This window comes from Oryctolagus cuniculus, chromosome 3 (assembly GCF_964237555.1).
Source record: "Oryctolagus cuniculus chromosome 3, mOryCun1.1, whole genome shotgun sequence".
Lineage (NCBI taxonomy): Eukaryota > Metazoa > Chordata > Mammalia > Lagomorpha > Leporidae > Oryctolagus > Oryctolagus cuniculus.
This window is the reverse complement of record NC_091434.1, coordinates 89,548,349-89,573,098: the sequence shown is the minus strand read 5'-3', so window position 1 is coordinate 89,573,098 and position 24,750 is coordinate 89,548,349. Positions and strand designations below refer to the sequence as shown.

The window sequence follows — 24,750 nt, the reverse complement described above, 5'->3', positions numbered from 1 at the left end:
AATTACAAACTCAAATGATGTAATAAACATTTGTTAGTAAAATTAATTTGATAAAATGGTCAAGCAACATTCAGTAACTCTGGACAACTTAATTTCTTCTGTACACAGTGTGATGGTTGGCATCTACTCAGTCAACTTTTATATATAAATGTGAGTTGTGGTGGGCAGGAAGAGACCTGCACAACCAAAATTCCACAAAATTTGGCCACCCAACTAAACTGTCCCCTAGCCAATAGTTCTGTAACTGGACAATTTATATAATTGAATGAATGATGCTTTTATCTCCTCCAAAACCTAAAAAGCCTAACAAATGCAAATCTGAATATTTCTTAAAACTCTAAAAAGTTATATAATCTTTCTGACTCAAAGTTATATAATAATCTTTCTGACTTAAATAACAGCTAATTCAATTTTTGAGTGTTGTATATATTATAATTGTTCAATGGCTTTAAAATAACTTGGCATTGTTCCTTAAGCAGAGACATTATTGCTTAATTGCATGAGTCATTTCCCCAGTCCCAGGCAATTAATTAGTGTTTCCTAAACTTGCCTGAAATAGGAACCACTTGGGGCTTTTGTTAAACACAGATTCTGGGGCTCATCCCAAACCTATTGAATTAGAATTTCTAGTGGAGGCATATGAATGGTCCATGAGCATCCTAGGGGCATCTTATTATCAGAAAGGTTTTGGAAATACTGATTAGATTGCTTTGACAGTGGCTTTAACTTCTTGATCACTACTGCACTGAGTGACCAGAGTTTCATCACTGGAGGAACCAGGACATTGGGAAGCACTCATGGACTACAAACCAAGGCGTGTTCTATTTTATGTAAACACATCTTGTGATTGGGAAAAGGACCATGTGTTTACATATTCTCTCTTTACCCTTTCAGGTACACAGAAAACCTCATCTATTTAATAGACACAAGATTAAATTCATTACCACCTTAAAAAAAAAAAAAAAGAACAAAAGGAGGGACGTGCCGCTTACTGCACATTTATCATACCATTTATCATACGTGAAGCGGGACCTTGATGGCTAGTTTATGTAGTTACTTCCCTGAATCTTATCTTTTACTGGTAAAGCAGAAACAGGCTGGAAGGTGTTATGTATTTTCTCATGATCACTCAGAAAGCAAAAAAGACAGGGGTCAAACCCACTAAGCATATGTTCTTATCACAATACATACCTTCAGAGTTTCAATTGCAAATCAAGGAATTCAAGTTCACCAGGCAGAATAATTACTGTTTTGTGACATTTTCTTCTCTGGAAGTCAAAAAGGGGGAATCTCTCATTTTGGGGGCTTTGACCAAGATGGGGAAGGAAGGACAGATTTCAGAAAGTTTGATTGACTTACTGGATGACAAGCCTTTTTCTTATGACCAGAAAGAAATCTACAGTTCTCCTCAATCAAGTTACCTCTCTCCAAAACAAGTGAGAAAGAAAATAAACTTACAAATTCATGTATGTAAAATGTGTTTGATATATATATATATATATATATAGCACTGCATTTTAGTCTAAGCTCATTTTCTTTCTTGTTACCGCTGTGAAATCCATTCTTGCGAAATGGTTGTAGCAGAAATAAAAATGCCCCTTTGGGCTTTATTGTTTTGAGAACTCTTTTTTCAAAGGATTTGTTTTCTTAGACTTGGAAGCTGTTGAAAACTGCCAGATGGACAGCCTTGGAGACTGTGAGTTCTGTGTTTATCTGCAAAGGAGGCCAGGTGTGGAAGGCACATCCTGGGCTTCCCACACAGCCCAGCTCAGGAACTCTCACCCTCCTGGGAGACAGCTGATATTAGGCTGGGAAGTTAAGAGAACTCCTTGCAATAAATGGGAGACATTGCAAACCAGTAGTACATTCCTTTGTTTTTGCCGTTGTTGATATCGCAAGCTAGAAGACCCTCCTAACCAATCTTTTTTTTTTTTTTTATTTCAGTAGGCAGTTGACATTTTTGGAGGCCATGAAAGGTACAGCAATGCAATAGTACAAATGGCCAGAACAGGTAACAATGCAGTGCCCATTTTGTAATATGCCTTTGTTTTATTTTGGTGTAAGAGTTGCATACAGAGCATGTCAAATGACTTTTTTTTTTTTTTTTAAGATTTATTTGAAAATCAGAGTTACAGAGAGAGGTAGAGACAGAGAGAGAAGTCTTCCATCCACTGGTTCACTCCCTAGATGGCTGCAACAGCCGGAGCTGCGCCAATCCGAAGCCAGGAGCCAGGAAGTTCTTCCGGGTCTTCCACGTAGGTGCAGGGGCCCAAGGACTTGGGCCATCTTTTGTTTTCCTAGGCCATAGCAGAGAGCTGGATCGGAAGAGGAGCAGCTGGGACTAGAACCGGTGCCCATATGGGATGCTAGCACTTCAGGCCAGGGCTTTAGCTTGCTGTGCCACAGCGCCGGCTCCTCAGATGACTTCTAATAGTAAATAATCACAGCCTTCCCCAAATTCACTTACCTTTAAACTGACCAGTTGGTAGGACAAAGCAAAGGCAGGAACCAATATTAGAGAGCCCATGCAGAAGGTTTTAATTTTTCACCTATTTTTTTCCTCTTTTACTATTGATTTACAATTTTTAATGTATTTTGACTGCATCAGTGACAGGCTTATTTAATACATCAGCTATTTTTAAAGACATATCAAATAGTTTTGTATAAAAGTCTTCAAAAACTTCATGGAAAATGTATGTTATGAAAAATATTTGCAAACTATGCAACAGATAAAGGGTTAATAACCACAATCTACAAAGAGATCAAGAAACTCCACAAAAACAAAACCAACAACCCACTTAAGAGATGGGCCAAGGACCTCAATAGACATTTTTCAAAAGAGGAAATCCAAATGGCCAACAGGCACATGAAAAAATGTTCAAGGTCATTAGCAATCAGGGAAATGCAAATCAAAACCACAATGAAGTTTCACCTCACCCCGGTTAGAATGGCTCACATGCAGAAATCTACCAACAACAGATGCTGGCGAGGATGTGGGGAAAAAGGGACACTAACCCACTGTTGGTGGGAATGCAAACTGGTCAAGTCACTATGGAAGTCAGTCTGGAGATTCCTCAGAAACCTGAAGATAACCCTACCGTTCGACCCAGCCATCCCACTCCTTGGAATTTACCCAAAGGAATTTAAAGTGGCAAACAAAAAAGCGGTCTGCACCCTAATGTTTATTGCAGCTCAATTCACAATAGCTAAGACCTGGAACCAACCTAAATGCCCATCAACAGTAGACTGGATAAAGAAATTATGGGATATGTACTCTTTAGAATACTATACCGCAGTAAGAAACAACGAAATCCAGTCATTTGCAACAAAATGGAGGAATCTGGAACACATCATGCTGAGTGAAATAAGCCAGTCCCAAAGGGACAAATACCATATGTTCTCCCTGATCGGTGACAACTGACTGAACACCAAAAAGGAAACCTGTTGAAGTGAAATGGACACTATGGGAAACGGTGACTTGATCAGCATAGCCCTGACTGTTAATGAACAACTTAATACATTATCCCTCTTAGTAGTTTTTTTGTCTGTTCTACTTAATATGACTGGTTTAATTCTGTAATTAATACACAGTTATTCTTAAGTGTTGAAAATTAACTGAAATGTGATCCCTGTTAAACATAAGAGTGGGAATAAGAGAGGGAAGAGATACATAATTTGGGACATGCTCAAGCTGACTTGCCCCAAATGGTAGAGTTAGAAACATACCAGGGGATTCCAATTCAATCCCATCAAGGTGGCATGTACCAATGCCATCTCACTAGTCCAAGTGATCAATTTCAGTTCACAATTGATCATAATGAAAGGACTAAGAGTCAAAGGGAGCACATAAACAAGTCTAGTACCTGCTAACACTAACCGATAGAATAAATAAAGGGGAGAGTGATCCAACATGGGAAGCGAGATACTCAGCAGACTCATAGAATGGCAGATGTCCTAAATAGCACTCTGGCCTCAGAATCAGCCCTAAAGGCATTCGGATCTGGCTGAAAAGCCCATGAGAGTATTTCAGGCATGGAAAGCCAAGACACTCTGGCAAAAGATCTCTGTGAGTGAGATCCCAGTGGAAAGAACAGGTCTTCAAAGAAGGAGGTACCTTTCTCTGAAGGGAGGAGAGAACCTCCACTTTGACTATGACCTTGTCTAAACAAGATAAGAGTCGGAGAACTCAGAGGGCTTCCATAGCCTTGGAAACTCATGACTGGAGCATAGGGAGATTACTGATGCCATAGACAGGAGTGTCAATTGGTAAAGTCAACAACAGGAGTCACTGTGCACTTACTCCTCATGTAGGATCTTTGTCCTTGGTGTGCTGTACATTGAGATTAATGCTATAACGAGTACTCAAACAATACATTTCACTTTGTGTTTCTATGGGGGTGCAAACTGTTGAAATCTTTACTTAATGCATACTAAACTGATCTTCTGTAAAAAAAAAAAAAAGAAATTATCAATTCCCAACTTGACTCTCACTGGGATTAAACGTGACAATAGGTCTGATCTGATTTCATCATCATTTAAAAAAAATCATCTATTATTTTTCACTTTATGTTTCTGTGTGGGAGCAAACTGTTGAAATCCTTACTTAATGTATACTAAGCTGATCATCTGTATATTAAGATAATCGAAAATGAATCTTGATGTGAATGGAAGGGGAGAGGGAGTGGGAAAGGGGAGGGTTGTGGGTGGGAGGGACGGTATGGGGGGGAAGCCATTGTAATCCATAAGTCGTACTTTGGAAATTTATATTCATTAAATAAAAGTTAAAAAAAAAAAACAAAAAACTATACATGGGTTCAAAAATTTTCTCCTCCAGAGTAAATCCATCTTTTAATTCCATTTATCATACATTTTTTGTACCCTCACACATGTACAAATGTACATTAAATTACATAAAATAAAGTTTCTACATTATTATTTCTATGTCATTTAAAAATGACCCAGATTGAGTTTTGCCAAATTTGGAAGGGATGTTGTGACATGGTGTACACTGATGGGATGGCCATGTATCACAGATCTAAGTGAGGGTTTTAGTCTATTTTCATTATTGTCATGAAATAACTAAGACAGGCTAATTCTATAAAGGAAAGAGGCTTATTTAGCTCATGATTTGAGGCTGGGAGTCTAAATATCATAGCAGGAGGCCACCATGGTGGTTGGTGGGAGCATATATGGGAGATCACATCTGGATACAGGAAGTCAGAGAGATACTATGAGGTAGGCAGGGAGGTAGCTTGCAAAGAGGAGCTGAGGTTTGCCAACACCTGCAATGTAGCCTTGCCTGAGTTGCAGCCGGCATGCAATGCCCAAACTCCCTTCTTTGCAGCAGAAAACTGCAGTAGTCAGGGTTTCGGTGCTTAGAACAGCAGTGCTGGTTAAAAATATCCAGTATGGGGGTCTGGTGCTGTGGCAATAGTGGGTTAAGCCACTGTCTGCAGTGCTGGCATCCCATATGGGCACCGGTTTGAGTCCTGTCTGCTCCACTTCCCATCCAGCGTCCTGCTAATGTGCCTGGGAAAGCATCAGAGGATGGCTCAAGTGCTTGAGCCCCCACACACATGAAGGAGACCAGATGAAGCCCTTGGCTCCTGGCTTTGGTCTGGACCAGCCCTGGTCATTGTGGCCATTTAGGGAGTAATAGACGATTTCTCCCCTCTCACCCTTTCCTTTTCCCTCTCTCGCTATAACTTTTATATAAGTAAATAAATAAATCTATTTTTTTTAAAAAATCCAGTATGGCTGTCAACCGTGAGCCCTCAATGACCTTCGGTTTATTATAATGCCATTATAAAATGACCATGGCCAATACTCCAACTACCATCACGTACCTGATGCCATGACACTTTGGAGATTTCCAAAAAGGGCAAGAAAATGGGTGGTACTCAAGCTCCTCCCCAAATTCTACCCTCTTTGAATGTCCAATTAAGCCTGGCCCCAAACATCACTCCCTATATCCCCAGATCATATAAAAGGACAGCACCAACCCTTTTAAGTGTAGAGCTCTTTCTCCCAAGCTTGCCCATACTCCTCCCTGTGTACTTGTGCATTGCGTGTAAATAAACCTTGCCTCTCTGCTGACCTTTACCTACATTTCACCCTTTCCTTCTTTCTTGAGCTGGACACTCTTAAGATCCTGGACCCAGCCAGGAATCACCTCACAACAGCTGAGTGAGGCCAGGCTCGGGCTTTTATAGCAATTCCCTTGCTGTAGAACTCACCAGAATCCCACGAGAAATACCTTAATCCTTTTTGGATTAACTGACCTACCTCCTTTTTTTTTTTTTTTTTTTTTTTTTTTTTTTTTTTTTTTAAGATTTTTCGAGCTGGCGCTGTAGCACAGCCGGTTAAGATGCCACCTGCAGCAACAGTGTCCCATATGGGTGCCAGTTTGAGTCCTGGCAGCTCCACTTCTAATCTAGCTCCCTGCTAATAAGCCTGAGAAAGCAGTGGAGGAAAGCCCAAGTCATTGGGCCATGTGAGAGATCTGGAAGAAGCTCCTGGCTCCTGGCTTTGGTCTGGCCCCGCCCTGGTCATTGCAGCCATTTGGGGGAGTGAATCAGCGGGTGGAAGATCTCTCTGTAAATATGCTTTCAAATAAATAAATATTTTAAAAATATTTACTTTATTTATTTGAAAGGATTATAAAGAGGTAGAGATGGAAAGAGAGAAAGCGAGAGAGACAGAGAGACAGAGAGAGATGTTTCCATTCACTGGTTCACTCCCTAAAGCCAGGAGCCAGGAGCTTATTCCAGGTCTCCCACTTCAGTGCAGGGGCTCAAGGATTTGACCCATCTTCCACTGCTTTCCCAGGTGCATTAGCAAGGAGCCGAATTGGAAGTGGAGCAGCAGGGTCCCGAACCAGCACTCACATGGGATGCCAATAGCGGCTTTACCCACTACACCATAATGCTGGCCCCTAGTCCCTACCTCTTAAAGGTTCAGTATCATATTCCAATTCTACTCGTAACATTCTGTAATAATGTTGGAGAAGCTGGAATCTACCCATATTTTTTAAATTATAAAATTGAAATTACTTAGTGAAGATAGAGTTAAAATTCATAATGACAATGAAAAACCAAAAAACCAAACAGGTAATAAATGTCTGTCAAGGTGAACCAAGTATTTTTTTTATTCTTTTACCAAAAGTCTCTTGAAATTATGGAATAGAAGAATGGTAGAACTATAAACTACTATGAAAGAATAGAATAGTATGAAAATGAAATGGCATATTTGAAAAATAAAAGGAAATTCTACTGGAAGTTCTTTAATTAGAACATCTACCAAAATATCACCAATGGAATTTAAGTCTCAATGAATAAGGGAAAGAGTTGATGGGTTAAGTTTAAAGAATGTCTGTACTGCAAGGTCTAAAGAAATCAGACTGTAGTTAACAGAGAAAGCTATGAAAAATACAAAAGAATAGTTAAGAGACTCTGGATGGAATAGGGATCAACATGTATGAGTTTCAGGGGAAGAAGGAGAAGGAAGGAGGAGGGGAGGAAGAGGAGGAAAAGAAAGAGAAAGAAGAAAACAGAATGAAGGACAATTTTTGAAAAGAGGATGGGTAAGAATTTTCCAAAATTTAAAACAATAACAACAGGAAACAAACAAACAAACAAACAACGTTGAGTCTTTAAACTGAGGAAGCAAACCAAGTCCTGAGCGAGATACATATATTCTCAAGTCACAGGGACTCACTGTAGCAAAACTGTTGAGAATCAAAGATAAAGAAATATTAAAAGGAACCAAAGAAGAAAAGATAAAACAGCTATTTATCTTATGACCAGTTCACGGGTAGTTCATGTGTCAACATACCTAACTTCTGACTGTTAATTGTCGCATAAAACTGGGAAAAATTACTTAGCTTCACTGAGTCTAACATTCCTCTTTGCTGTATTAAGAAGATGGAGTGAAAGAATTCCATAAAATATGAACTCACATATAAATGTAAAATTGTATTCCAAGATGCAAACTTTTGGGGGCAGGTGTTAGAAGAAACTGTCTCCCACTTGTCTGCGCACACACACGCCCTTCTGCATCTCGTGCTCAGAGTCTCCATTCTATTCAGGTGAGCAACACGTCAGGATTAAGTCTCACTCCATCAGCTCTTCCTGCAGCCAAGGATGGCCATGTCCTTCAGATGTGGGAAGTGAAGAATAATGGGCAGTTTGCTATTTAGTACTTATTGGCATGCCTCTGCTTTCTGATTAAAGGGACAGATTTCACTGATACTGCCTCTTTTCCCTTGCTTTGTGTCCTGAGCACAGGCAGAATTGACTCTAGGCTCCCTGGAAGCTATTTTGTAAGCACACAGGAAGGACCAAGTTGCTGAACAAACATTAGCAGCCACCTCTCCCTGGACTGTTTTTCTCTGATGAGAAAGATGTAAATGTTGAAGCCATTATTAGTTGGGTGGCAAAAGCATTCCTGATTCTGGAAGAGAAGGAGAATTGAGGTGTATTTTTGCTTGCAATTTAAGTTTGAAGAAGGCTTTATAAAGCAAAAAAATGAAGAAGAAACCATGTTCAAACTTCATTGAAAACCTGGAGCAATGCCTGGCAATGTAAGTGTTCAGTAAATATTTTTCAAATAAATATAGATGGATATATGAATCTTATAGGAATGTTGTAGACAGAAATTGACAAATAGCAAACCCTTAAAAAATTCCATCTACTGACAATTTAGATCCAGGGCTAGTAACGGTCATTGCTTGCCTGATTTCTACATAATCAGAGGAGAATCTCAGGGTTACATTGTTGCCTGAAAAGATAACCAAGTGAGCTTAGCTGCATAGCAGTTCCTTAGAGGTAAACCTGAGGAGATAACAGTAACATTCAGCTCCAGTCTCTCAATAGGCTGATCTTGTAGATGTATTTGTATGGATGATGGAAAAACTTACTTGAAAGTGATCACAACCATTGTGGGGGAATTCCTGACCAAGTCATCCTGGCATAGCTGGCAAATGCTTGGCCCACTGAAGATAAATGTTCTAACATTTCAGTTTCTAGAGAAGATGAGTAGATGGTTTCAACAATTTCTTTTTCTGCCAATATTTTGCAACATCAGCCAAAACAAATCAGAGACATTAGTGATCATAAAATTTAAATATACATTTAATAATGATTGCCTGACTTCAATTTTGTTGGAAGAGTGCTACAATTAAAGTGACAGAAATGTATATCTTCATCTTCCTCTTTCTCTATGCTGTCCCTAAAACAAAAATTTTCCTGGAAATTTCTATGGAAAGTTCTAGACTTCTATGGGGTGTTTATTTCTGCTCTTAATAATGGTCATAAATAATATCCAAATATTAGAGATTGTAGACCTACAAATAGCTGAAAAGTTCTTTTGGTTCCTGGATTTGCACACTTTGTCCTTGGCCTTTGTCAAATATGAGATTATGAGACAGACTAGATGTGATAAGAATTAAGGGGAGGAAAAGGTCTTGGTTACTGGCAGAATTATGGCCTGAGGGAGCCATAAATGGAATAAAAAGGCTTTCTCAACTACAAGAAAGAATTCCAGCCTTTCCATCCAGTGCGGCAACCCTCTTGGGTGGGCTGGTTTTGTGAGTCAGCGAGACCCAAGTATCTGTCCAGAGATTACAAATAAACTAAATGCATTTTTGGGTCAGAAATGTCTTACCTGATCTGACCTTTCTCATTCGCATTAGCCTTGTTTTTCTCTTAGATCAGCAATACACTTGCCACTAACTTTAATAGTCTAACTATTGATTCTTTTCATTAGGAATTTTCAAGTTGAATTCATTTATAATCTTCTCTCTTTAAAAAGACAAGAAGTGTTTCATTTAATAGAACACACACACAATGTATTAGTGTGTATTTGCTCCATACAGTTTTGGTACAAGTTGTACATTAATTCAACCAATAGTCACTGAGTATCTGTTATGCTCCAAGTATCTTGGGGTTTATAAAGCCGAATGAAATGTGGTCCTTGTTCATTGAATCTTGGTGTTTTACCTTTCCAGGTGTACTTGCTTTTTAACAAGAGGTCGATAACCCTAGCTGTGTATCATCAGTACCTGGGGAGCTTGTTAAACATACACCTGCCCAGGTTTCAGCTCTTAGAAAGATTCTGATAAGAGGCAGAACCCAAGGTGTGTGTGGCTTTCACAAAAAAACTCCCCAGGTAAATCTGGTGCACGACCAGGACTAAGAAGCACCATTTTACACTAAGAAGGGACCAACTACAGGAACACAGCCACGAGGCAAACGGGGTGGGGGTGGGGTGCCTTTGAAATGTACAGCATGAGCAGTGAGCTAAAGTCGCTTCTAAGGCTGTTTCTCTCTACCTCCAAGGTTTTGGAATGGATAGTTACCGTCTGAAACACAACCCGGATGGCAGAGTCAAGCCCAGCCTTTTAGCACAACAAGCAAAACTGCGGCATAGGACTAAGAACTGCAGCCTAAGCTCATCCCCAAAGCACCCCCCCGCCCAACACGCTGTCATCATGTCCAACTCACACGAAACACGGTCATTTGTGAACATTTTTTGATTGGAAAGTAATTCAGGCCAGAGGCAACCCCTCCACCCACCCCCCCATTTTTTTTTTTTTTTTTCTCTAACCAAAGGAACACAGTAACTCAGGAGTGGAAGGTATTTGGCAGGTGCTTGTTTGGAAGTGAATTGAATCCAACTCTTAGAGCGTGACCATACACCAGTATGCTATATTTACACAAGGTTTCAGGTACATCAAAGAACACATACCACGTACATGGAAGAAGGAACAAGGCAAGCAGCCCCGGGCCCACCCCCTCCCAGCTTGTGAATAGGACACTGGCGGTACTTCAGGGGCCAGAACCCATACAGTGATTCACTGACCAGCTTCCTTCATTCATTCATTTGTGAAACGCGCCTAGGACTCAGAGGCCAGGCAGAGGAGGCAGTTCCTTCCGTCGGTGGGCTGAAAGGAATCTAAGGCTGGGCTCTCGTGCGCGCACCTTGCCCTGGCGGCTGGCGGTCCAGCTCCGCGGGCCTTCCCGGGCGGGCGTGGCTTCTGCGCGCGGACACTGGCGGCAGGAACTACGCGTCCCGGCAGTCCGCGGGGCGGTGGGCGGAGCGGGGCCGGGGGCGGGGGCCGCGAGGGGGCATTGTGTCGGCGAGCGCCGAGCTGCGTTTGTCTGCTCCAGGTGCTCGCCGAGCGAGCGCTGCGGACGCCGGTCCGGGGCTGCGAGTGTCAGCGGCGGCGGCGGCGGCCCCGGCGGGAGGCGGAGGAACGGCACCGCGCGCCTGCTGGTCGCGATCGCTGGCAGGGGCCGGTGTGCCGGGGGCGCACCATGCAGAGGGGCGCTCGGCGCCCTGACGACCCCTCGCGAGGAAGAGAGGCCGGGGCCGCGTTGGGGCGGCGGAGAGCATGAGGGAGGCCGGCGGGCTGCTGAGCTCCGGGCGCTGCTAGGGAGCGGCGTGCGCTGCACACTCGCCGGGGCGCGGCGGAGGGCGGGGAGCGGATCGCCGGGAGCTGTTCTGATTTCCGACGCGCACGCGAGGGGCCGGTAGCGACCCCGGCCCCCGCGCCGGCCGACATGGGCAACGCGGGGAGCATGGATTCGCAGCAGACCGATTTCAGGGCGCACAACGTGCCTTTGAAGCTGCCGATGCCCGAGCCAGGGGAACTGGAGGAGCGATTTGCCATCGTGCTGGTGAGTGTGAGGCGGCCGGGCGTGGGGCCCCGACCTGCGGCGCGGCGGACCCCCGGCCCCTCCCCTTCTGCGCCCCGCGCGACCTCCTGTCCCCTGGGGAGGCGCCCACCCTCCCCATTGTGGCCGCCCTCACCTCGCCTCTCCTCTTTTCCCCCGAAGTCCCCCGCGCCCAGCCAGCCTCCAGGTCCTGGGATGGGGGCCCCGGGCTGACTGCCCCGCCGGCCCCGAACCCATTGTCTGGCGGGAGAGGCACCTCGCGGCGCGTGTGCCCGGGAGGTGCGGCGTGGGCGTGAAGGGAAGGTGGCGCGGGCCGGGTGGAGGCGGCTGCAAGCCGCTAAGGTTTTTTTGTTTGTTTAAAAAAGAAAAAAAAAAAATCGCGAGCCCCTTTCCTCAGGCGCCCAGCCCAGGGCCTTCAGGGTCCCGGGCAGATGGGCGCAGGTGGCCGGCCGAAGACGCCGCGCGGGGCGGGGAGCGGACGCGAACTTGGAGGGCGGATGTCGCGGCTTGGGCGAGGGGGAGCTTCCCCCAAAAGAGAGAGAGGAGACCGGCAGCTGTTGGCTGCCCTGGTCCCTCAGCGAGGAGGGGGCTCCGAAACCCAGGCGGGAGAGAAGGGCCCTGGGCGGGGCAGAACCTCAGCGTCTTCTCCTTGGTCTTAAATCTTAAACCACAAAAATGTGCAGTTTTGCGGGGACGTGTTGCGAGCTGTCCTGACTGCTCGGGCGACCCCTCCCCCTGCACACCCAGACAAATCCCCCGCTGCCTCCCGCGGTCCCTCTCCCTCAGCACCTCGCATCCTACGCTCTGAAGACCTCTGTCTTTGCCCCTTTCCTGCTGGGACTGTTTGTGGGCCCCTCCCAGCCCGAGCCTGGCGAGCTGCAGAGGGTGTGGCGCTTCGCCCTAGTCCCAGCCAGGGGCTGTACTGCGTTTGGTCCCAAGAATTCTAGTTCCAGTGTCCCAATCTCTTAAGGGAGGTTGGGAGGGCAGCGGGCAAGATGGGTCCCATTCCTATTCCTCAAACTCGGACATCTCTCTCTGCCTGGCTGGTTATCCTTACAACCCGCCCGGAGAGAGAGAGAGAGAAACTTGGGATGGAGGCAGTCGGCGATTGTGATTGTGATTGCCTGCGGGGCTTTTTGGCTTGTACCCTAACTACTTTGGGAAAGGACTGGAGTGCTAGGTCAGAAATCGGTCGTCCGAGGTCTGAACTCTGAGCGTTTGGATGGCCTTGGAAAGGGACTGGTCTGCTCTGGGCGTACTATTCTGGAGGGCAGGTTAGCTTTGTGCTCTTGGGGAGAATGGAGGCCACCTGGAAATTGTGCGGCTGTCGGGGAGACAGAGGAGGTTGCCTGTCTTGCTTTGCATTTTCTGTGATCTCCCCCAGCTGCTCACCCTGTGCAAGATGGGACACTCTGAAATGAAACAGCTTAGGCTTAATTGCTTCTCAAGGCAGCCTGGGTGCATACTTGACCGGTTTTTGCAAAGACAAACGTTTCTCTTCAAAATGCTCCTCGTACCAGACCTATGGCTCTGGGTTTTCTGTTTTCCCGTCCATGTGTGTTGTCTGTGTCTGAATATTTGTGGTGGAGGAGCCAGGGACCCAGGGAAACCAGTGCAGCAGCCATAATAATAACAATAATGCAATTAAGTTCTGCTCAACTGGGATAGCAGTTTTTTTTGCATGAGCGTTCAGTTACCCTGCTGATTAATAACACATGGGATGGATGAATCTTCAGAAAAATAATGTCTCCTCATTAACATGGTGGGTTTGTGTTGCTATGAAGTCTGGCAGTCGCTAATTTAGGATGTAGACGTTTATGGTTGAACATCACAGGCTCCTTGGGGGCGTTGGTTGTTGTGGCTACTTTTACTCTCCTGTGTGTCACACACAGTTACTGGATTCAGTTCTTTGTAAGATTGTTTACAACAGTCTAAGCATCTCCAACAAAAAAGCAAAAACAAAAGACACACAGACTTTTCCTGAAGAGATAAAGCTTTTGGGCAAGTCTCAGCTCCAGGACCTTCTGGTTAAGATGCCCTTGGACCACTAAAGTGGGGTTTACTTTTTGAGTCAGCTCCAGTAGCTCTTGGGAAATCACTGGGAAGAGTTAGAAGGACTCCCTCCTGAATATCACCACCGGCTGATAGAGGTCCCAAGTGTCCGGGATTTATTTTGTGGTCAGTCAATTCTTTTTTGAAGTTGTGTAAGTGATTCTCTTAACTTTGATTTTCTTCTGCCTAAGAAATCAGTTCACCCATTCAATTCTGGACATTAAGCTGGCATGCCAGACGGTTTTAGGTGGCAGAGGTCTGAGTACTTAATGCAGAAGAATACCATTCAATAGTGGGAACTGAGTTGTCCTTGCTTCCAATTTTATTTTCTTACATAGTAAAGATCCTGTATGTGTTTTTGGAAGGAGAACTAGATAGTAATACTGTGCAGAAAAGTGTACAAGCAACTCATTGTAAGTATGGCATACATCAATAATTAACGAGCTGTTTCAGGCTAGGAAAACAGTTCCTTCTAGGCTCCAGCATATTTAAAGCCCTGGGGAAGGGGTAAACAAAATGAAGGAAGTCCACCTTATTGCTTGTTAGGAAAGCCTTAGGACAGAGCAAAACTCTGAGTGGCTGTTCCCCTTCCTGCCCCCTTCACCAGTTTCTATGGGTTAAATTGTACAAGTCTATGAAATGAGTGAGTATGCATTGGAAAGGACAGAGTAGGAGACTATTGGGTAATATCATTGGAGGGATAACTTTTAAAGGGAATAGTTTTTGTTCTTAAATAGAAGAAAATGAATTACTGGACTTGCCACCTGCACCCATCTGCCCGGGACCCTGAAGTAATGAGTGCAGTAAGTACTATTGGCTCCAAATCGTAGGGGTTTACTTCTCCTAAGGAGAGTCTCTCCTCCTTTGCATCTGTTTTGAGCATTATTGTACGAATTATTACAAAACTTAGATTTAAGGGCAAAGATGATTGACTTAATGTATACATGTATAGTTTTCACTTTTGTATCTGCCTTTGTGTGTACATTGGTGGGATTTGACACTCAGTGGAAGTGTTTCTCGTAAATTAAAAATTCAGTCATCTACGTGAATCTTGCTGCTTTTAGGGTATACATTTGACACAGGTATATCATTAGCCTGTTTTTTTGGGCTCTATGATTCATGATTAAATTTGTGGTTCTCCACTGTGTTTCTTAAACATTGTCTAATTCTGGGGGTTACACACACGAATAGTCCTTTGCTTTATTTTCAAAGATGATGCTGTGAAGTGATTCTTGGAAGGTACTGAGCACAGCTGATGTTCTTTGTCCAAGAATCCTCCTTTTCTGAGTACATACCCCATAATATTCACTAGTCGTTTTCTAGCTGCCGCTGCTGACAACTTAAAATATAAGTCTTCAGATGCCTCTGTTGAGGAGCTGTCCTCAGAATTCTTTCTTTGATCTTCAGAAAAAAGGATAAATTTAAGTGTTCTGTCTTAGCTGCTGTATCTCTGGGATATCAGGTATTAGGCAGCACAGCAAACAGATTAAAAAAAGACAGATTAGGAAGTAATGGTTTAGGGCAGTATTATCCTAGGTTTGATATCAGGAATTGCTTTTGGTATCTGGTGAATTTGAGTCAATTTCCTTTTCATCCCTTTCCAGGTTGAACATAGTCATTTTAAGGAGTGGGACATTGCAGAGTACTTACTCTGAGTAGGCCGGGTACTTAGAGATTCTCACCTAATCCTCACAGTAGCTAGAGCCATCAGCAACATTAGGGATGTGTAAATGATTAGCTAAAGTGTCTGAAGTCATACAGTTATTAAATAACCAATCTGGGATTTCCACCAGATTTGGATCTCTGTTCCACACTTTACTGGGCCCCAGCATTGCATTATGCTTCTTTAGGCCTGGAATTATGAAGGGGGTTAAAAAAAAAAAGGCTCTTAACTACCAGTAAAAACAAAACAAAACAAAACAAAACAAAAAAAAAAAACAAGCCTATTAATTCTGATAAATGCAAGTTTTAAACTATATCAAATTGGCAGAAATTTCTCAGAAGTCACCAAAGTGGGGTGCATTGGTATTTGCCTTTAGGTGTCAAATTTTCTGGCATCTGCACTGTGCTCTTCCCTTTTTTGGCATGGAGTGAACAATGGATTTGGTCCATAAGTCTTGTCTATAGCTTTTCCTTTCCAGGCAGACTCTCCCTAGGTTGGAAAATTTAGATTTTCTAAACCAGAGGGAAGACACAACCTATCATTGCAATGCTTGCACTCCAAATGTAATTACCTATGAAAGGGACAAGGAAGGTCAAGTTTTAACACTGAAGTGGATTGCCACTGCAAGGTGGTATTCCCTTTCAGCCTCTTCCAAGGAGAGCACCTGCCGTGAAGTCTGTTGAACAGATGGATGAGTGGGAGTAGAGTGAAGCCATCAGATGCTGCTGATTTGTTTTCTCAGATCCTTTCTCCTGTTGTGAAGGAAAGAGAGTGTGGAAAGGGGGCGGAGTGTTGTCACTTTGAACCATTGCAGTTTCACCCTAGGCAGTAACTCCCTGTGTTTTCCTCCAAAGTGGGAATAGATGCTTAGGGCTGTGCATATCATCATTATCAGCGTGCACTTCCCCTCCTCATAATGCCAATAAAAACTGTGAAAATAGATCTCAGTGTCTAGGATAGAAGATGATCAAAAGGTATTCACTGAATGCAATTATTTGGCTCCATTGGGAACCTGGAAGCTGTATTAACTGGTGAAATCTGGGAAGTTTGCTCACTGTTAAATCCTTAAGGGTTAAGAATAACTTTTGCTTGTGTCCTATCATTTGGAAAAGAGAATTGGCCTGAGGGTCAGGAGAACTGGATTTAAGGATCTTCATCAGCTGCACCAGCTTGGGCAAGTTAAAATCTTTGCCTGATCCTTGTAAATAGAAATAAAATTTGGCATAACTGTTGGGATGTTGTGAGGATGATGGAAATTATGGTAGTTGAAAGTGTAACATTTGCAGAACATAATACATGGTGAACTATTAGCTGACTTTGCGTTTTGAAGAATTTATGTGTGGGAAAGTGTGTAGCCATGTTCTAGAGAGTAGAATTGCCCAGGGTCAGTAACTGTGAACCTAAGGGAAAGTATTCTAACATTTAGAGTTGTCAAGAAATCAACATTGAGCTGTCCATTAGAGTTGTTTAGGCAGAGTTGCATGAACCATGTTGGTGGCCAGAAGCCCTTCCAAACCTAAAGTATTGCAAGGGTGGTCTTGGCTCGAAAGGAACCCTCCTTGGAGTGAGTGTCATGTGCAAGTTCAGGACTTAGAATCATAGGACCTGAGAGTAGGGAAGGGCATCTTCGTAGGTCTCTCCTCAGCTCAAAGATTGAAGAAAAAAAAAAGTAGTTCTGGAAATGCATTAACCTTGTAAGAACTGTGTCCTGAAGGACTTGGTCTTACTGAATTGTGCTCTTCATTTCAACCTTAAGGCTTGGAGAATAAGGACAAGGCAGAGTGAGCTCCCTGTTCTTTGTACTTAAGCAGGTAATCTGTCCCAACAGTGGCTAATGCAAGAGGCGCTGACTGTAAGTGTCCATCTCTTCTTTGCAAGAGGGCTGTGGTACCTGGAATCCTTTGAACAAAGTAGTGAATCCTTGTTGACAAAATGAAACAAACCAAAAACCCACCAACCTGGAAGAGCTTAAGGAGCAAAGATGAGTTATAAGCTATGCAGGGGCCTGGCAGGTCCCCTATTGTGGAGCAGCTCTTTTTGGAGTCCTATACTCCGCAAATGAGAAGGGTATCCCCAGGCCTCGGTCCTTGGTTTCTTTAGAAAGGCTTCCTGCATCTTTTTAGCACTTAACTTGAACCCTGGGGGCTGAGCTAGCTCAGCTCTTGTTTTCCTTTTAAAATTCTGTCCACACTGCAGGATGATTTTCATCTCGCCTCCCTGGTCACCCCATCCTCCTCTCCAGAACTCTGTTTCAACATAACACTGGTCCCCAGCTGATACAATTTGGAAGCAATGCCCATGGAAAACTGATAAGCCAGAATGTTGTGTCATGGACTGTGATTCCACTAAGGCTCACAGGTATAGACCTGCATGGCTGGGAGTCCCCAAACTGCGAAATACCAAGTGCTTCCTTGGAGGTGTCATGGTATTTGGTGTTGACAGATAGAAGTGCACTTCATTTTCCATTTTTTAAAAAACAAAGGCTTGCCCATCAGTGCTCACAGGTGGGCACCTTACCCAGAACTCTCTGTGGTTTCTAGTTTCTTAGATTTTCTAGGACATAGTGGCTATGGTTTCTGTGATCCCTGCTCAATCTTCAGTGCTTTTGGCAACTGGTCACTGCCTTAATAACTCTTAATCCACATGTAACCTTAGTCTACTTTAAGCTGAAGAAACGCTGCCCTATATCTGTTGTCACGAAGCTGAAAGCCTGGAGATGCTTAGGCCCTGCTGCCTCCAGAACTGAGCTCCCTTGATTCCTGTGCAGCAGATGGTGCCCATAACCTGGCTTACACTAAGAGCTTGTTGACTTTGGGAAGGTGTCAGATAGTTCACATTTTGGACGGTGTGCCTGGTGCTGGACGCTAAGATGTGACTGATGGTTCCTGAAAATAACAGATCTCATCTCAGTGTTTCGTAGATGGAGAGTTTGCTCAGGAACCTGGCTCCTTCCTTGGTTGTCTTTTCTTTTTCCTTTTTTTATTTTTTATTTATTTGAAAGCTAGAGTTACACAGAGGAGGAGAGGCGGGGTGGAGGTGGGGAGGAGGGAGGTAGTCTTCCATCCGCTGTTCACTCCCCAGTTGGCCGCAACAGCTGGAGCTGTGCCAATCCGAAGCCAGGAACCAGCAGCCTCTTCTGGGTCTCCCATGTGGGTGCAGGGGCCCAAGGATTTGGGCCATCCTCTACTGCTTTCCCAGGCCACAGCAGAGAGCTGGATGGGAAGTAGAACAGCCAGGTCTCGAACCGGCGCCCATCTGGGATGCCAGCACTGCAGGCAGCAGCTTTACCTGCTACTCCACAGTGCCGGCCCCTCCTTGGTTGTCTTCTCCATGGAACTTTGAGGGCACTTTCTTTGGGGTAGAATAAGGAAGTGATTGATAGAACGGTGATTCTCAAACTTGGCTGCATTTTGACATTCCCTAGGGGAGCCCCAGAAACACTGATGCTTGGGGCTCCCTCTCCTGAAATTGTGATAAATTTGACTAGGGTATAACCTGAGCATTGGGATTTTTAAAAGCTTTCAAGAAGATTTAAATGTGAAACCCAGGTTGAGAGCCACTGTGCTACAGGAGAGTATTTTCCTCTTCATCTCCTGCTCTGTAAATTAGAACTGGTGAAAAATGTGTATATATGAAAGAGATTGTTGAAGAAATAAGAGAAAATTTGGAAAAGTAAACAAAGTGGAGAAAAAAAAAGTTGTTTAAGAAATACAAATATTTTTCCTGGGGCTGCCACTGTGGTGCAGCAGTTAAAGCCGCCACCCGCAGTGCTGGCATCCCATGTGGGTGCCGGTTTGTGTCCCGGCTGCTCCACTTCCGATCCAGCTCTCTACTATGGCCTGGGAAAGCAGTAGAAGTTGGGCCCCTGCACCTACGTGGGAGACTTGGAAGAAGCTCCTGGCTCCTGCGTTGGATCAGCTCAAATCCCACTGTTGCAGCCATCTGGAGAGTGAACCAGTGGATGGAAGACCTCTGTCTCTGTCTCTGCCTCGGCCTTTCTATAACTCTGCCTTTCAAATAAATAAATAAATCTTAAAGAAAAAACAAATATTTTTCCTAGAGAAACATAGAAGACTAGGTTCAAAATCTATTAGATGGTGTAATTATTTACTGTTTAGGAAATGACCATCAAATGATCAAAATGAAAAATTTCAGGGAAAGTTCTGTATAGTATGGTTGACCTTAAATAGCAACCCTCAGCTGTACCTCTGGAGTAGAATAATCAATACATCAAATGTATTTTTGCTTGGGCCTCCATTCTCAAGCCTAATTGTTTGTTGGTTCAATGCAGGCCTTCTGCTTTGATCTCTGGTTTTACCACTTACAAAGACTTGATGAGCTTGGCTTCCTGGAGTGAAATTCAAATACAGTTGTGAAATGTAAACAACATTCATTTATTAAGAATCCTATAATCAAGGCAAATTGGCATGCTTATATAAGCAATTAGCTTTGAGAATAGAAAGATAAATAGGATGCTAGGTCAAGAATGAGCTGATTGTTCTCAGTGCAAGACTCTAGTCACTCCTTTATTAGCTATAACATAAGCAAATAGACATTCCTCTTATAATCTGGAGCATTTATGGTTTGGGGTTTGAGGGCAGCATATGTGGTTTTCTGGAACTGAGAGAAGCAATTATTGTCTCATTTTCATTTAGAAATATAAAAATCTTTCAAGGAAATGTAGGTAGTTGATTTATGACTGGATACATTTTTCTGGTAATTGGGAACAGAGTGAGGGGAGGTATGGATTTAGATAGAATGTTAAAGGAAGGTAAAGAGGACTATTTTATAATGGCAGAAACATTGTACATTTTTCTCATCTGCTTTCATTAAATAATGTTATGTAATATTCTCATGCATATATATATATATGCACTATGGTAACTAATAGAACATGATCAGATTTGTACCATGGCAACACCTACTTTGCCCAGTAAGTTCAATGCCATCAAATGTCTTATTGGTGAAAGCTGGAGAACCCAAACATAAAGATGCTGAATCAGGTGCATGGCTTTATAGGTCAGTTTGATTTCTGGTCCTTTTAATCCCTGATGTTGTCAGCTTTCCACTCCTTCCAATGAACCTTTCTCTTTTTGGTGACAGTGGGTTATTTGACTAATGTGGGTTCTTTATTCCAATGGGCTTCTGCCTGGTGAGCCTAGGATGCTGATTCAGTACTAATGTCTTGGGATCAGGGTGTCACACACTTGGAATTGTTGATTCCTTGACATCTGAATGCAAACGCAGAGAGACCACTTAGAGCTGTGAGGCCTCCTGTGTGTGTGGAACCCTTGCATATGCCAGTGTTCAGCCTCGGCACACTACTTTCCCAGCAGAGTGTGTGAGTCTCAGATGAGACTTTTTGGAAAACATTGGTTTGGCACAGAAGTCTCCCAATTACTGGTGAGTTTCTCAGGCCCCAATTGGCATTTAATGAAACAGTTCTTTAACATTAGACAAAGATTTTTGTTATTTTACTAATAATTAGAAATTTCAAGTTTGGTTCCTTGTAATTCTCCTATTGATAATGGAGAAATTTAGCAATTTTTGTTTGTTTCAAAGGATGTTGCCTGGTCATCTTTTAAAAAAATAATTTCCCTGGGGTCAGTAATGTGGTGCAGTGGGTAAAATCACCACCTGTGACACCAGCATCCCATATGGGCACTGGTTCAAGGCTTAGCTGCTCCACTTTGGATCCAGCTCCCTGCTTATGGCCGGGGGAAAGGAGGGGAAGATGGCCCAAGTGCTTGGGCCCCTGCTACCCATTTGTGAGACGTGGAAGAAGCTCCTGGCTTCACTGTTGCAGCTGTCTGGGGAGTGAATCATCTCTCTCTCTCTTCTGCCTCTCCTTCTGTCTCTGTAACTCTTTCAAATAAATAAATACATCTTAAAATCTTTACCCAAGTTGGGCATATCGTTGTAACCAACCCTCAGCTCAGGAATTAGTCTCACCCTCCAAGCTGTTTTTCAAATGTGGTTGGACTTGGGTCCTGGCCTTCCCAGCCAGGCACTCAGTTGAACTTACTTTCCCAGTGGCCATGCTTACATGGAAGAAAGGAGCCACAGGATTGTGCCTTGTGGTCTGATTCTAAATGATTTCGAACCATGAGGTTTCCACCATTTCCTTTGAGAGACTTCCTATGGCCAAGTAGGCCTAACCATTAGGAAACATTGAGATCGCAGTGTCTTCTGGCTGCTTTTAGTTATATCATAATTGATAACCTTAATGGTATTTTTGAGTGTATGTATAAAATGTTTTTCATTTTGACATAGATCCTGGAGTAAAGCATAACTGGGGAGGGATTTCCACAGTGAAAATGAGCATTTGCAATTTTGAGCATCAGTGCTTGGAATTATGTACTTACATAGAAGTTTTGTGTTTTTCCTTTCAAGTTAAATTCCTATTATCTTTTCTTGGTGAATCTGGAAATATTAATAATACTATGAATTTCATCATGTTCATTTTGCCCATCAAAGCACTGTTAGACGTTATTCCAGACATTGATGTTTCTTGTTGATGGTTTGCCTCCCTTACTCTCCTGCAGTTTGTGTCCCTCCTAGCCTTCTCATTGAAGCTGGCCACAGTTTGGCCAGACCTGTCTCCTCTTTATAGGTTTCTGAGTTTGCTTTACTCCTGCCCTCCTCCCCCCAAGCAAGTCTGCACTTGCTCTCCTTTGTATCTTTTCTCATGATGATTCCCTGCTTAAATGGGCTCCCTTGGCGGGCTCTGCCTGCTGACACTGTGTGCAGCCCTCAAGGTCCTTCCAAAATCCCACCTTTTCCAAGTGTCCTTGGAGGCCCACTGAACTCAAGGGAGGTGGGAAAAACAACTCTGCTCCCTTTGATCTCTTTATAGTACGAATTAGCTCTCTTAGGAGGTACTTGGGACTATAAACTAAGGAGATGCTTTTATGTATAGCTTTGTAGCCTGCATCACATTCTTAGCCATCTGCTTGTCTTTGTTTTATCTTCCAGTTGGCATTGCAGGCTCCTGGAAGGCAAGCAGCAAGTCTTACAGGTCCTGGCAGCTTTTCTTTTTTCCATGCAGTGCTTGGCCCAGGGAAGGTCTCGGCAGATAATTACCGACTTGATTAGAGAAGCTGCCTGCTCACAGAGGGCTGGGAATTTGAGTAGCTACTGGGGAACCTAGTTAACTGACCACACTTGGCTGACTGTTAATTGCACACACCTTGCCTTTGTGTTGAAATGACACTTTGTCACAGATCCTTATTCATCTTGGTATTCCCGTATCACTTGCTTATAGTCAGTGTCCAGGAACACTGAGTGTTTGATAACAACTTGGCTTCTTGCTTTACTGGACTCTCATTTTTAAAAAAAAGCTGCTTGGCTTGTTCTTTGTTGTAAAAAACTTTTCCAAAATGTATTTGTTTGAGAGACAGAGAGAAAAGAGAGAACAGGCAGTTGAGAGAACACACTCTGATCTGTTGGTTCACTCCCCAAATGCCCACAATGGTTGAGGGCTGGGCTGGACTGGACTGAGCCAAAGCCAGGGGCCAGAAACTCAAACCAAGTCTCCCACATGAGAGGCAGGAACCCAATTACTTGAACCAGCGCTGCTTCTACTCAGGGTAAGTGTTGGCAGAAAAGCTGGAGTCGGGAGCTGGAGCTGAGTATGAAACTCAGGTACTCCATCTGATACCAAATGTGGGGTTCTGACCAGCATCTTAACTGCTAGGCCAAATGCCTGCCCTTTCACTTGGCTGTTTACGGAATACTTAGGAGTTTGGGGAAGAAAAAGAGGGTAGTTGCAATGACCAAAGAAAATTGATGGCTTGTCAGCATTGTTAAGCTGGATGTCATAACTACTGTCATTGAGTAAGTGGATGTCACAGAAGGAAAGAAGGAAGGGGCTTAAGTGAGATGCATTCCTTTTTTTATTTATTTATTTATTTATTTTTTTATTTAGAGTGAGGCAAGTTTAAATGAGCAGCATTCCTTGTTTGGGCACTTGAGCACTGGTCTGTTTGCATAGTGCTCTCAGACTGCCTTCTGTATCTAAGGGTTTTTGTTAAATGATACTCACAGGGCATGACATTGGTGCCTGGAAGATAAATTAGAAGGCTGAGGTTTGTGCTTCTGTTTTAGGACTTGCTACAGCAATTCCCCAGAGCATCCTACTGTGGAAGAAGGTGATGTTCATGAGCACGCTTGTGCTCAGTCAGGTGCTTTCTGTGCATTATCTCTGATGTACCTGATGACCTGCTGAGAGAGCGAGCTTCTGTCTTCTTTTGACAGGTGGAAGAGTGGGGCTCTGAGTGATTAAGTGGCCACTCCCAGATAGTGGAGGCAGGAGTTGAATGCAGGCCTGTCTGATGTGAGAACTTGACTTTTCTGTTGTCCTGTACTGTGTATGTTTTCTGAGTTATTGGATGCCATCTGTTCCTTGTTCATTTTCCATATACCCTCTGATAAATGCATTAACTATACATTATCTATTTTGTCTGAGTCCAGTGTGTGTTATCTGCTGCAGAAACTGACCTTGGTCTCAAGGGGCTCAGGAGTAGCTGGGAAAACAACAACAAAACAAGCTTTGAGAGCTGCCTCATCAGTGTAGATGGAGATACATTAAACTTCGAGGGTTAGAGAGCAAATCCTTTTTGTGTGCTTTGTGTGTCCTGTTTTGAAATTCCAGCTCAGTTCCAACCACTGCTACACTGCACTTTTTTCCTGCTATATTGTGCACTTTTGCTCCTTAGGTACAGTTTATGAAGGGCTTATACTTCAATCAGACAGCCCCAGAAGTATTTATTGAGTACTTACTGTGTGCATGACAATGTTGTGGGCACTGCAGGATGAAGTGCAGGACAAGACTGGCTGTCTGAGGAATTTAGAGCTTAGTGGGAGACGGCAGTGGGGAAGTTGGACAGGAAAGGGGTGCAGAGGTCCACAGATGCAACTGTTCATATGCTGGCAAGTGCTGATATGGGAGGAATAAAACAGGGGTGGGGTGGGGGGAAGGGCAGGGGCGGGGAGCCCTTTCAGTTAAGATCTGTGTGAGGAGCAGGCAGCCAGCATGTGATGAGAGAAGAGCCCTCTGGCAGGAGCAGCCCAGTGCCTTTAGTTTCTCCCCCTGCTCTCAGGCTGGGGTTCTGCGGACCCTGGGGCCAGTGCAGAGAATAGCTTGTGGATGTGCTCAGCCTGGTGGGCTTCAGGCCTTGCCTAAGGGGAGAAACCTCAGTGTAGAAGCTCAGGAGTCTGACCCCTCTGATTGTGTTAGCCTAACAGAGCTGTTGCTGCTAAGTGGCTTTGTGCAGGTACCGTTCTGCTTCTTGTTGAATTCAGATGATTGTCTTAGCGAATTATCATTTCAGGACTGTCATTGTTCAGCTCTTGGGGCAC

At 43.8% G+C, this 24,750-nt stretch overlaps 1 protein-coding gene across 10 annotated transcripts in view; it reads left to right on the top strand.

The window, feature by feature from the left end:
* The first annotated feature begins 11,542 nt into the window (after positions 1-11,542).
* The window catches only part of FMNL2 (formin like 2), a 333,150-nt gene continuing 319,942 nt past the window's right edge, over positions 11,543-24,750 (top strand). For all 10 annotated transcript variants that reach the window (XM_051849554.2, XM_051849553.2, XM_051849548.2 and 7 more), the window contains exon 1: positions 11,543-11,678. In XM_051849554.2, coding sequence (XP_051705514.1) covers positions 11,562-11,678 — 117 coding nt within the window. In that variant the 5' untranslated portion in view covers positions 11,543-11,561. The remainder of the gene's footprint in view (positions 11,679-24,750) is intronic.